Source organism: Doryrhamphus excisus, chromosome 10 (assembly GCF_030265055.1).
Source record: "Doryrhamphus excisus isolate RoL2022-K1 chromosome 10, RoL_Dexc_1.0, whole genome shotgun sequence".
Classification (NCBI taxonomy): domain Eukaryota; kingdom Metazoa; phylum Chordata; class Actinopteri; order Syngnathiformes; family Syngnathidae; genus Doryrhamphus; species Doryrhamphus excisus.
In genome coordinates this window covers 6645362-6659967 of record NC_080475.1, presented here as the reverse complement: position 1 = coordinate 6659967, position 14606 = coordinate 6645362, and the positions used below count along the sequence as shown (strand labels likewise).

General features: G+C 45.1%; 1 protein-coding gene across 2 annotated transcripts in view; it reads right to left on the bottom strand.

The window, feature by feature from the left end:
• Positions 1-14606, bottom strand: part of adamtsl4 (ADAMTS-like 4) — a 44465-nt gene that overhangs the window by 28891 nt on the left and 968 nt on the right. Inside the window, exons 2-5 of one of the 2 annotated variants that reach the window (XM_058085457.1) lie at positions 11058-11121; positions 8184-8353; positions 7836-8096; positions 6589-7138 (exon numbers count right to left, since the gene is read on the bottom strand). In XM_058085457.1, coding sequence (XP_057941440.1) covers positions 6589-7138; positions 7836-8096; positions 8184-8353; positions 11058-11121 — 1045 coding nt within the window. Of the gene's footprint in view, positions 1-6588; positions 7139-7835; positions 8354-11057; positions 11122-14606 lie in introns of both variants that reach the window. The other variant, XM_058085456.1, reaches the window with a different exon arrangement.

Genomic DNA, 14606 nt, shown 5'->3' with positions numbered 1-14606 from the left:
CCACCCTACATAAACCAGGGGAGTCCAGACCTTTACCATCAAAAATAAACCAGGGTAGTCCAGACCTTTACCATCTAAAATAAACCAGGAGAGTCCAGACCTTTACCATCCTACATAAACCAGGAGAGTCCAGACCTTTACCATCAAAAATAAACCAGGGTAGTCCAGACCTTTACCATCTAAAATTAACCAGGAGAGTCCAGATCTTTACCACTCTACATAAACCAGGAGAGTCCAGACCTTTACCATCTAAAATAAACCAGGAGAGTCCAGACCTTTACCATCCTACATAAACCAGGAGAGTCCAGACCCTTACCATCTAAAATAAACCAGGAAGTCCAGACCTTTACCTTTAAAGAACCACGAGGGTGAAGCACCAGAAGGAGAGAGAGAGAGAAGGAAGAGTAGAGCAGCTGAAAGGAAAGTGAAAGCAGCTGGCCAAAGTGTGCTTAGGATGGTGTGGTGTCAACGCTCTTATGCACACGCACACTAACACACACAATGACACAAACACACACACAATGACACAAACACACACACAATGACACAAACACACACAATGACACAAACACACACAATGACACAAACACACACATGGTCCTCATCTCACTTTGGTGGGAAAAACTCATCCACAGCCAGGATGCCACTAATGACTTTTGTGTAGTGTGTGTGTGTGTGTGTGTGTGTGTGTGCGTGTGTGTGTGTAGTTGTGTGAGTAGGGAAGGTCTCTGTGACGTCCATCCGCTTTGACGCCTGCACAGCTGGTCTTGGGACCTCAACGCACCAAGTCTGATCGCTCATTCCTCAACTATTACTGCCATGTGACACACACACACACACGTATGTGCACACACACACACACACACACACACACACACACATGAAGTGAGCAGTGATTGCAACACAATTGAGTATGTAAGAGATATGTGAAATCCATCCACCATCTGTTAGTCCATCTGGTCATGTGTTCACCTTTGGATTTGGACCATGGGATCATTGGATCATTCAACGATCATCTATAGTACTGTACATACAATCAGTAGTACTGCAAGTCCAATCAATAGTACTGTACATCCAATCAGTAGTACTGCAGATCCAATCAATAGTACTGCTGCAGAGCCAATCAATAGTACTGTAGATCTAATCAATAGTACTGCACATCCAATCAATAGTACTGCAGATCCAATCAATAGTACTGCAGATCGAATCAATAGTACTGCATGTCCAATCAATAGTACTGCAAATCCAATCAATAGTACTGTAGATCTAATCAATAGCACTGCACATACAATCAATAGTACTGCACATACGATCAGTAGTACTGTAGATCTAATCAATAGCACTGCACATACAATCAATAGTACTGCACATACGATCAGTAGTACTGTAGATCTAATCAATAGTACTGCTGGAGAGCCAATCAATAGTACTGCAGAGCCAATCAATAGTACTGCACGTCCAATCAATAGTACTGCAGAGCCAATCAATAGTACTGCACGTCCAATCAATAGTACTGTAGAGCCAATCAATAGTACTGCACGTCCAATCAATAGTACTGCACATCCAATCAGTAGTACTGCACAACCAGTCAATAGTACTGTAGATCCAGTCAATAGTACTGTAGATCTAATCAATAGTACTGTAGATCTAATCAATAGTACTGTAGATCTAATCAATAGTACTGTAGATCTAATCAATAGTACTGTACATCCTATCAATAGTACTGCACGTCCAATCAATAGTAGTGCACATACAATCAACAATACTGCACGTCCGATCAATAGTAGTGCACATACAATCAATAGTACTGCACATCCAATCAATAGTACTGCAGATCCAATCAATAGTACTGCAGATCCAATCAATAGTACTGCACATCCTATCAATAGTACTGTAGATCTAATCAATAGTACTGTAGATCTAATCAATAGTACTGTAGATCTAATCAATAGTACTGTAGATCTAATCAATAGTACTGTAGATCTAATCAATAGTACTGCACATCCTATCAATAGTACTGCACATCCTATCAATAGTACTGTAGATCTAATCAATAGTACTGTAGATCTAATCAATAGTACTGTAGATCTAATCAATAGTACTGCACATCCAATCAATAGTACTGTAGATCTAATCAATAGTACTGCACATCCTACCAATAGTATGGTATATTGACTAAAGGCAGTTTTGTCTCGTACTTTCATGCCAACTCTCCCTGTCCTTTCTCTGCTATGCGGTGCAGAGGAGAAGACGTTGGCACCAAGTGGCCACACACACACACACACACACACATTCCCATACACAAACACACACAGATACACAACATACACCCCCCCCCCCCCCCCCATCCACACGTGAGCCAATGAGTGAAGATGTGAGCTTTGGTGATGAATGCCTTTCTGTTGGACGTGTCAATGTATTGTTTGTCCTCAGAGGGAAACAAGACAACCCGGCCGTGACCCCCCTTCCCCCCCCACCTAAAGACCAGAACAGGAAGCCAGGAGCAGCAGTGAAGGATGCTGGCCTTTGCCTCTGGAAGCCAGACCCCGATAGCGGTCCCCACTCGGGGACCCCAGAAGGCCCACAACAAGCCGACGGCACAAGGACGTGTTTGCTAAAAACAAGATAAGCCTGAGAAGGACTCCCGATGTTCCCGATTGTGGAGCATAACAAGCCCACGTTGTTTTCCTACACGGCAAAGTCATTCCGTGCTCTTCATCCACGGAAGCACATAGACGCCTTTCATGGACGCTTCCTTCTGGCGTCGCTCTCTGGTTTGTACTCGTGTTTTTCATTCTGGTCCCGGGGGGGGTCGGGGTTGGAGTCAGCTTGGTAGTCACGAGGTGGTCACGCCCTCCAGCATGTCCTGCGTTGCATTATTTACAAATAAAGAACTTCCTGTTGGGATACACGGGACCTTCTACCAGCAGCTCAGACCACAAACACATGGCTCGGGTTCCGCCTTCCGTGAGTTAGCTTTACTGACACGGGTCTTAGTACGGTCCGATCCGTTTAAGGGAACCCGATTCACACCAACAACCGTCAACTAGCAAACTAATGACTTCCTGTTGCCATTTTGTTAGCATTTAGTTAGCAGCTCGGGACCTTTTGTGATAAAAACACATTAAAGACAAAGTTTTGTCCATTTTAAACAATTGAAAAACAAGCTAACATGCTAACTTGAAGCTATAATGCTAGTTATGTTTCCAGGTCCAGTCTTTATCCGTCTTTCAGTTATATTTCCAACGTCAATGGCTGAATGATTGATTGGAAATCAATATGGCAGCAAGGTGGACTACTTGCAGTACTTGGCTGTGACCAGCAGAGGCACTGTTGGGTCAGTACCAATAGTTTGCTGTCTAAACAAAACATGTTTTATTCTTTTTTGACATCTACTTGGGTGAAAAATATTAAAAAATCAAATTATTGAATGAAAATATTAGCAAGATATGTTAGCAAAATATTAGCAAAATACTCAACCCCCCCAGAGTATATATATTATATATTCAATATGAATATTCAAGCCTGTGAGTATGAATAAGAACATGAGAGCATGTCATGGGTGTTGCAACCCATTGGAGACGGTGTTGCCCCCCCCCCCCCCCACATATTAATAAGCGGCTGGTAATAATATGTTCCCTGCCCCGATTATGACATCATGGTTGGACGGGAGGCAGGTGAGCGTGCCTGCTAGCGTCTGTAGCGTGTTATGTCTGCACCGGCGCGTGTTGACATGCGTCTTCCACTTAGGTGGGCTTGGTGATGGCGTGTAAATATTTACTGTGAAGTGGGTGTGGGGTGGGGGTGGGTGGTGGGGGGTTCCAGCAGGAACCGCATCCTTTTTTTTTTTTAACGGGTGTTGAAATGACATGTCTGCTTCTTCTGGCTGTTTCTTCTCACATTCCACTTTAGCTTTCTCATCCTGCACACACTTTTCCACGAATCGTTTTCCTCTTCTGGCACGTACTTGCATACTGACCCGCTGTTTGATTCCCCACAAAGCAACACGTCTAGAGGCCATATATGTACTTACACATACGAACTACGCAGTGTGACGTTAAAATCATGTCTTTACAAATGTAACATTTTCACATTTCCAACTGAAGCCGTGCGCCAATGCGTTAAAATTAGCCTTCAATGCTAACCTCCTGCCCGCTACACTCCTCCACGCTTTTCCACTTCCTGTGGAACGCTCTTTTCCAAGTCCAACCCAATCTATATACCATCCAACGTAGTGACCTGCAGGACTTGGACAGGAGGACACCAACGTTAGCGACGCTAGCATGGCTTACAGGAGAAATGTCACACTTGGGAGACCCCTCCCCCCAATGAAACCCCCTTTCACTGCTACTTGATTGCGTCACCGACTTATGCTCACACACACACACACTTCCCATTTCCTCCGTCCCCGTCTTCCTTCCAGCCCAAATGTACGCTATACCACCTGACTCGTGTTGAGGCCTCAGCCGACGTGCCGTGTTATGACACACGCACACCTAGGAGATAAGAACAAGTGTCACTCTCACTTTGGCTCACTCCTTTAATCACACAAACACACGCCCGGGAGAAATAATTGGCCGTGGCGCCCGAGTATGTCACCGCCATGGACGCCGTGGGAGACAACATTGGAGTAAAAACAACTAAAGGATAACACATATGGCTCTTAGATGTGCTGCGTGCCATAGATTGGACACCCCCGCTGTGAAAGTGTGTTTCGCCTACGGAAGAGACAATGGAAGGGTCTCTTTTATTGCAAATGTTGATGCGAAATCGGAGAAGAAGGTCAACAACAAGCTAGCAGGAGAGTTTGGAGAGTTTTCCCCATTTGGTGTTGGTCCCAGAAGGTAACCTTCACTGGTTCCATTTCCACTCAGCTTCTCTCCTTGGACATCGTCCTCTCTGAATGGGACTTTTGATGGCGGGACATCAAGCGTGGCGTTCCCGTCTCGGGAGTTACGTGGAGGTCATCTCAGCGTTGTGACCTCCGTGTGGAGTCGGACCACCGGCCCACAAAGTACATGATAATATGCACCACACACACACACACACACACACACACACACACACACACACACACCAGTGGTGGAGGTTCCATTCCGATGCTCATGGACAACCGACCAGTGTTGCAGCCAGGCTATGATCAACCTTCCAAAAATGCTCTGTGACCTTCATGTTCCCTTTATTGCCTTCAACTTTCAACACGCTGCCTTCATTAAAGGTTCATTCATCATGACAGTGGGACACACACACACACACACATGCACACACACACACACACACACACAGTTGAAGATTTTTCTAATGTGGACCAGCAAAGTTCTCCCAAAAAGAAATGTCCTTACAAGGAAGGTGGCACCACATGAGCTGTCCCGCACAAAACCGCACACACACACACACACTTTAATGAGCTCATTGTATTTGTCTTGTGTGTCCAAATGTCCACCAACACCCCCGTACGCAGTCTAAAGACCTGATCTGGGACCACTGTGGTATTGTTGGCTAGGAAGGTACCACACACCAAGGAATGTACCGCACGCCAAGGAGGGTACCACACGCCAAGGAGGGTACCACACGCCAAGGAAGGTACCACACGCCAAGGAATGTACCGCACGCCAAGGAATGTACCGCACGCCAAGGAGGGTACCACACGTCAAGGAAGGTACCACACTCCAAATAAGGTACCACACGCCAAATAAGGTACCACACGCCAAGGAATGTACCGCACGCCAAGGAATGTACCGCACGCCAAGGAGGGTACCACACGTCAAGGAAGGTACCATACTCCAAATAAGGTACCACACTCCAAATAAGGTACCACACTCCAAGAAAATGTACCACACGCCAAGGAATGTACCACACGCCAAGGAATGTACCGCACGCCAAGGAGGGTACCACACGTCAAGGAAGGTACCATACTCCAAATAAGGCACCACACGCCAAGGAATGTACCACACGCCAAGGAATGTACCACACGCCAAGGAAGGTACCACACGCCAAGGAATGTACCACACTCCAAATAAGGTACCACACGCCAAGGAATGTACCGCACGCCAAGGAGGGTACCACACGTCAAGGAAGGTACCATACTCCAAATAAGGCACCACACGCCAAGGAATGTACCACATGCCAAGGAATGTACCACACGCCAAGGAAGGTACCACACGCCAAGGAATGTACCACACTCCAAATAGGGTACCACACGCCAAGGAATGTACCGCACGCCAAGGAGGGTACCACACGTCAAGGAAGGTACCATACTCCAAATAAGGTACCATACTCCAAATAAGGTACCATACTCCAAATAAGGTACCACACGCCAAGGAATGTACCACACGCCAAGGAAGGTACCACACGCCAAGAAAGGTACCACACTCCAAATAAGGTACCACACTCCAAATAAGGTACCACACGCCAAGAAAGGTACCACACTCCAAGTAAGGTACCACACGCCAAGGAAGGTACCACACGCCAAGGAAGGTACCATACTCCAAGTAAGGTACCACACGCCAAGGAATGTACCATACGCCAAGGAAGGTACCACCCAAAGCCATAAGTACACACACATTATTCCCCCACCTTCCCCCTTACCTGTGAGAAGCACCTGCGATGTTCCTTGTCTGGCCCTCCGCATCTGAAGACGGTTGGTGGCGTCCTCGCTCCTCCTCCCGTGCCCCCCCCATGATGTCCTCCGTGGGGGTTCTGCAGTGGGTACACACTAGCGGGTTGCAGGGGCTGGGGACCAAAGCCCGGCTGTGAGAGCTGGTAGCGAGAGGAGGAGGAGTAGGGCAAAGCGGCGGCGGCGGCTGCAGCGGAGCGCCAATCAAACGGGCGGCGAACACTGGTTGAGGAGGAGAGAGGCGGCGAGTGCGGCGAAAGCGGGAATCTGGGCCTCCTGTGCGAGTGTGGCGTTGCCGTGGCGGCGGCTGGGGTGGTCGGGGTTGCAGGCCCGTTTTCATCCTCCTCCGCCTTTAAGCTCCTGTCGTCATCGTCGTCGTCGTCTTCTATTTCAGGCGCGGCCGAAGCCAAAATGGCGTCGGTGGCGTTGGCAGTGTGGCGAGCCTGTCGACTGGGCCGGTGCAGCGGCAGAGAGAAGGGCACCTTGCCGTAGCCAAACTGGCCTGGGTGGATGGAAGACGACCTGCAAGAGAAGATAAACTGACCGTTAGCATGTGGTTAGCATGTGGTTAGCACAGTGGTTAGCACAATCTCACCGGAGCTCAGTTGGGCAATTATTAACTCATTCAATACCAAAAACGGCTCTTTTTCAAACTGAATTCATGAATGAATGAATGATGGCTGTTTCATGGTTGACTCATTCCGTGTGGAAGTGGTACTTTTTTTTTTTTTTTTTTACCTTTTATTACATCCTTCCCACTCACTTTCCAAGCCATTCTTACCTTTAGGATAAATGAATTGGAGGCTAGCTAGTTAGCCGGGTATACTGCTGTGCCACTTCAAAGATCCTGTAAACAAAGCTAGCAGTATTATCGGCGTGTACGTCTATTTATGGCAGACTCATGTCAGACCGGCTGACCTGTACAAGCACTAGATAGGACAGCTCCAATCTATTTATCCTGTAGATTCTTCCTCTATATAAACAGATTGGCTCTTGCACCGAGCTCTCGGTCTACAGCTGTGCTATCTAGTCTTTGAGCATGACTGATGAAGACTGCTCGGACCGGAGGTGAAACATCTTCTATAAGAACCAAGTGGTTGCTTTAAGAGGGTTTTTTTACCCACCACAGTGGTCGCCCCCGTCCCCCTTAGGGGGCGTCGTCAGGGGTCCACACTTAAGCTAGTTATTGTTGTTGACATAAGACATTACGACGACTCACCTCCTCACAGGCAGGCCCTCCCGGCTGGCGGACCTTCTGCCGCCTCCGCCCCCTCCCCTCACGGGCGCTGCATTGCCGGGCCTCCTGACGGTGCGCGTCTGGGGGTTGTAGCCACGTGAGGGGGCGCGGTAGGGGGCTCTGTACACGGACACGCGGTTCTGATTGGACGCCGGGTGGAAAGGCGAGGGCGGATTGCTCTGTCCCGCAGCGTCTCCGGTTGTCGGGGTGTTCCGATACAGCGACACCCCCTGGTTGTGATGACTAGGCGAGGGGGGGTGAGGCATGTGTTGGTGGTGGGCAGGCTGGTAGCTGTGCAAGGAGGACCCCCCCGCGCCACCGGGTACATACCCGGCCCAGCTGGGCTGCGGGAAGGTTTGTGGAGGCGGAAGACACTTCCTGGTTCTTTGTGAGACGCCCACGCCGCATGTCTGGGTGCACGCTGACCACTCCCCCCAGACTGACCACACCCCCTCCACAGGATCTGCCTCAAACGCCTGTCTTGCCCTCCGAGCCGCCACCTGAAAGAAAAACACAAACGGAACATTTTATCTGGACCCGTTTGTGGTCCACGTGTGTTAGTTTTGGTTGCACCGTGAGCGAGGGAGGCATTTGGCTCGGCATTTGGGACTACTTCTACCCCCCCCCCCCCAAAGGGTTTCCTGTGTAAAGCTTCCTGTTTGTTTGCTGCGTCACAGCGTTTACGCCGCCATCATCTCACCTACGCACGCTAGCTCCTGATTTAGCACCATGACCCCAACCCGGCTGAAGCGCCTCCTGGAAACCTGACTTTGTGAGCCATTAATCCCCCCCCTCCACGGGGGGGCCGTGGCTGTCAAGGAGCTACAGTGACGCCTTTGTGATCATGTGTCCAGAAACGTTAAGGAGCCGTCGTTGTTAGCGGCCCGGCGGTACGGTCCTGCAGGAGCGCAAAGCGGGCGTCGCTGCAAGGGGTCACGGCGGCTCCTTCGGGGTCAGTGCGTGCCGCTCATTAACGGTGCGCCGATGTGGCAGCTGCGTGTTTGATGCCACTCATTGCGACAGACTTCGCCTCCCCTCTGCGCACGCACACACACACACACACACACACACACACACGGTCATTAGGCCTGTCCGCTTTGAACCATCGCCCCCCCTCCCGTTTGGCGTTCCTTGTTCTCCCGCCATTTTACCTCCAACTGGGAATGTTGAGCAGGTCTTCCATGCCATACATTTTTTCCTTCTTTATATGAGAAACTAACAAGAAAAGTAAAAAAAACAAGAAATTAAAGTGAAAATCTCCTGGGAATAAAGTCAGAATTCTAAATTATAAAATGATGAAAGTTGATAAATAGAAAGTGAAACCAACCACAGAAATGAAACCACTGCTGTGATTGTACAATTAGAAAGTGAAAATATAAAGAAAAAAAAGTGATTTTTACAACAAACGGACAATAAATCCAGAATATTACGAGAAAAAAAATGTCATTTTAGTCATTTTATAAAGTTGAAATATTACAGAAGTTATGTTTTCCGAGTTGGAACATGAAAACCAAAAGAAAATAAAGTTAAATAAAGTGGAAAATCTCCTGGGAATAAAGTCAGAATTCTAAATGATAAAATGATGAAGAAGGTTGATAAATAGAAAGTGAAACCAACCACAGAAATGAAACCACTGCTGTGATTGTACAATTAGAAAGTCAAAATATGAAGAAAATAAGTGATTTTTTTTACAACAAACGGACAATAAATCCAGAATATTATGAGAAAGAAATTTTGATTTTTGTCGTATAAAGTTGAAATATTACAGAAGTTATGTTTTCCGAGTTGGAACATGAAAACCAAAAGAAAATAAAGTTAAATAAAGTGAAAATCTCCTGGGAATAAAGTCAGAATTCTAAATTATAAAATGATGAAAGTTGATAAATAGAAAGTGAAACCAACCACAGAAATGAAACCACTGCTGTGATTGTACAATTAGAAAGTCAAAATATGAAGAAAAAAAGTGATTTTTTTACAACAAACGGACAATAAATCCAGAATATTATGAGAAAAAAATTTTGATTTTTGTCGTATAAAGTTGAAATATTACAGAAGTTATGTTTTCCGAGTTGGAACATGAAAACCAAAAGAAAATAAAGTTAAATAAAGTGAAAATCTAATGGGAATAAAGTCAGAATAAAGCTAAAAATCAAACATGTGGAGGCTATTTTAGAAGAAAATATTTGGAAAATGACGTGCCAAGAACGGCCCCCCAGCCAGACTTTGGACACCCCTGCACCGACGCACAGAGGCGACGAGGCCACGCCCGTGTGGTGGAATGTTTCCACCCACTTGGCGAGAGCGTGGCAGGGAAATGGAGCGGCCATGATTCCAGGTTTCTTTCTCAATGGAAACTTTTGTTGCGCTTTTTCATATTGGCCCCCGTGCCAGGGGGGGGGCAAGGGGGGGCGGCTTGTTATGAAATGACTTTTATCTCAGCCAAGGCCGGCTTGGTTCGAGCGCTCTCTACGTCATCAGACTACTGGCAGGTGACTCAATCCCCCCTAAAGCCCCCCGAGTATTACCCAGGCTTAGGATTCACACTCTGGCCTAGGGAGGAAGGAAGCTTGTGAGACGGAGGATCCTCCGTGCTCGCTATTCTCCGGATCCTTTCCGGACAAAACCTCCACATTGGGGACACCAGTGAAACCAGCACAGGAGAGCTAAGCTATCTTCAGGCTCAGAGTCAGCATCTCATTAGCATTTAGAAAAAGGAGCATCAAAACAAACCCAGACCATCACACTACCTCCACCATATTTTACTCTATGAACTATTCATTCAGTCATTTTCAACCCTAATCCTCGCATGGGTGTCAGGGGTGCTGGAGCCTATCCCAGCTGTCTTCGGGCTGGACTGGTGGCCAGCCAATAACAGAGCACATATAGACAAACAACCATTCACACTCACATTCATATCTATGGACAATTTGGAGTTGCTAATTAACCTAGCATGTTTTTGGAATGTGGGAGGAAACCGGAGTACCCGGGGAAAAAACCCACGCATACACGAGGAGAACATGCAAACTCCACACAGAGATGGCCGAGACCGGATCTAGCCAGATTGTTTCCTGAAAGCCTCGGACTACTTAGAGGCGGTGACATCGGGAACGGACTGTGACGCTTCTCCTTTTGACGGCTTCCCCTTTCACCTCCCCAAAAAGAGTGGAGTCAGTGCATCCAGTGTGTGAGGAGCTAATGACTCACCTTCCTCTTGGCGGGCTTGGTCACAGAGGTCGCGACCCCCACAGAGGCCCACAGCACATAGAGCCTGGAAAGAGGGGGAGCAGAGGTGAGAAGAAGAGGGCGGAAGCACAGGAAGGCATAAAGGTTTGAAAACATGGACGTCGCATGACCTCCATGACACGCCATTTATTTGTCATTCATTTGCAAAGGTTTTATTAGAAACTATGAGATGTCGGGTCGCCATTTTGGGACATAAAAAGTGTAAAAAGAGAAGCTTTTATGTTTGGATTCTTGATATTTTCTGGTCTTACCTAACTGAGCGGCACTAATTTGGTTATCTATGTCTTGACTGCCACGACAAAACATGCTTTGTACATCTTACAGCTTACTTTGCACTGAACAGGAAGTCACCGTGTACATGTTTTAATGCCGTGTAAGTAGACGGTCCTTATGTTGATGTTCAGCCATAAAGACCAGATATCAATACGACAACACATCAACGCAACGTTGACTAAAGCAACCCAAAGTCAACCTAAACGGCTCATAAGAACATGCTGGACCAGGACTGAAGAAGAATATGCTGGACCAGGACTAAATGAGTCGGTGGACATGGACAGGTTGTCAACATAAACTAATTACGGCTTTAAAGAGTGAGCATGTTTTCCTTCTGCATGCCTCTCTCTGGGAACGTACACACACACACACACACACACACACACACACAGTAGCAGCAATCAGTCAAATGGCTGGAATCCATCCTGTGCTGTAAAGCAGCTTTTATTTGAGGTTTGGTGTTGAAAGATTGTGGTCTGTGCTTCAGGATGTTCTTTTTCTTACATTTGTGAAGCACCATAGATGGATGGATGGAAGGACGGATAGATGGATGGACGGATGAGTGGATGACTCGCCACACTTTTATTCAATTTCAATTTCTGTCATTGCTCAAGCATTTCCACTCGACTGCAATGATGCGTCGAAGGGTTTTATTTTCCTTCCTCTTTTTGTTTTATTTAGTTTAGCTTGCTAACTGTTGCAAGAAGGTGCTTTCAGGGTCTAAAAAGGTCTGAAAAATATGAATTTCTGAAGCATTTTGACCTGACTTTATTGATGCTTGAGAGACTAAAACACTGTATTTCACCTCCTTAAGTACGTACTTTAGTTTTATTTAGTTTAGTTTGCTAGCTTTTGCAAGAAGGTGCTTTCAAGGTCTAAAAAGGTCTGAAAAATAGGAATTTCTGAAGCATTTTAACCTGACTTTATTGATGCTTGGGAGACTGAAACACCGTATTTCACCTCCTTAAGTACATACTTTAGTTTTATTTAGTTTACTTTGCTAGCTGTTGCAAGAAGGTGCTTTCTGGGTCTAAAAAGGTCTGAAAAATACGAATTTCGAAAGCATTTTAACCTGACTTTATTGATGCTTGGGAGACTAAAACACAGAATTTCACCTCCTTAAGTACGTACTTTAGTTTTATTTAGTTTAGTTTGCTAGCTGTTGCAAGAAGGTGCTTTCAAGGTCTAAAAAGGTCTAAAAAATAGGAATTTCTGAAGCATTTTAACCTGACTTTATTGATGCTTGGGAGACTAAAACACAGAATTTCACCTCCTTAAGTATGTAATTTACTTTTATTTAGTTTAGTTTGCTAGCTGTTGCAAGAAGGTGCTTTCAAGGTCTAAAAAGGTCTGTAAAAATAGGAATTTCTGAAGCATTTTAACCTGACTTTGATGATGCCTGAGAGACTAAAAAAACTTATTTCACCTCCTTAAGTATGCACTTTAGTTTTATTTAGTTTAGTTTGCTAGCTGTTGGAAGAAGGTGCTTTCAGGGACTAAAAAGGTCTGAAAAATAGGAATTTCTGAAGCATTTTGACCTGACTTTATTGATGCTTGAGAGACTGAAACACCGTATTTCACCTCCTTAAGTACGTACTTTAGTTTTATTTAGTTTAGCTTGCTAGCTGTTGTAAGAAGGTGCTTTCAAGGTCTAAAAAGGTCTGTAAAAATATGAATTTCTGAAGCATTTTGACCTGACTTTGATGATGCTTGAGATACTGAAACACCGTATTTCACCTCCTTAAGTACGCACTTTAGTTTTATTTAGTTCATCTTGCTATATGTTGGATGCAGGTGCTTTCCGGGTCTAAAAAGGTCTGTAAAAATATGAATTTCTGATGCATTTTAACCTGACTTTATTGATGCTTGGGAGACTAAAACACTGTATTTCACCTCCTTAAGTATGCACTTTAGTTTTATTTGGTTTAGTTTTCTAGCTGTTGGAAGAAGGTGCTTTCCGGGTATAAAAAGGTCTGAAAAATAGGAATTTCGGAAGCATTTTGACCTGACTTTATTGATGCTTGGGAGACTAAAACACCGTATTTCACCTCCTTAAGTACGTACTTTAGTTTTATTTAGTTTAGTTTGCTAGCTGTTGCAAGAAGGTGCTTTCAGGGTCTAAAAAGGTCTGAAAAATAGGAATTTCTGAAGCATTTTAACCTGACTTTATTGATGCTTGAGAGACTGAAACACCGTATTTCACCTCCTTAAGTACGTACTTTAGTTTTATTTAGTTTACCTTGCTAACTTTTGCAAGAAGGTGCTTTCAAGGTCTAAAAAGGTCTGTAAAAATAGGAATTTCGGAAGCATTTTGACCTGACTTTATTGATGCTTGAAAGACTGAAACACCGTATTTCACCTCCTTAAGTACATACTTTAGTTTTATTTAGTTTAGCTTGCTCGCTGTTGCAAGAAGGTGCTTTCAAGGTCTAAAAAGGTCTGTAAAAATATGAATTTCTGAAGCACTTTAACCTGACTTTATTGATGCTTGAGAGACTGAAACACCATATTTCACCTCCTTAATTACGTACTTTAGTTTTATTTAGTTTACCTTGCTAACTTTTGCAAGAAGGTGCTTTCAAGGTCTAAAAAGGTCTGTAAAAATAGGAATTTCGGAAGCATTTTGACCTGACTTTATTGATGCTTGGGAGACTAAAACACCGTATTTCACCTCCTTAAGTACATACTTTAGTTTTATTTAGTTTACCTTGCTAACTTTTGCAAGAAGGTGCTTTCAAGGCCTAAAAAGGTTTGTAAAAATTTGAATTTCTGAAGCATTTTAACCTGACTTTGATGATGCTTGGTAGACAGAAGCCTTGCACGTTGCCTCCTACGTGCTACTTGGATTAGAAATGTACTTGAAGTGACATGAATGGAGATTAGAATGTAGTTTTATGTTTAAAATGTGGTTAAAAAGTTATGTCTTTTTGCAGCGTGCACGCCAAAAAATGCAACGGTTGTATTTTGGCCTAATGAACTTTCTTTTGTTGTGAGGACAACAGAGGTTAAGGAGTCAAAGATCTTTGTTTTGCTAACTTGCCAAGTGCACATCAGTCAATGCAAATGTTGTCTTTTGGGCTCCTTGACTTACTTTATTTACTTTTAGTGGGGACAGGATGGGGTCTAGGGGGTGAAAATGAGTTGTAATGTACTAGAAGTAGCATCCATGAGTATTTGGTACTGCATGAATGTGGTTTCATGTATAAAAAGTCAAAGTCCAATACACGGACAGACTTA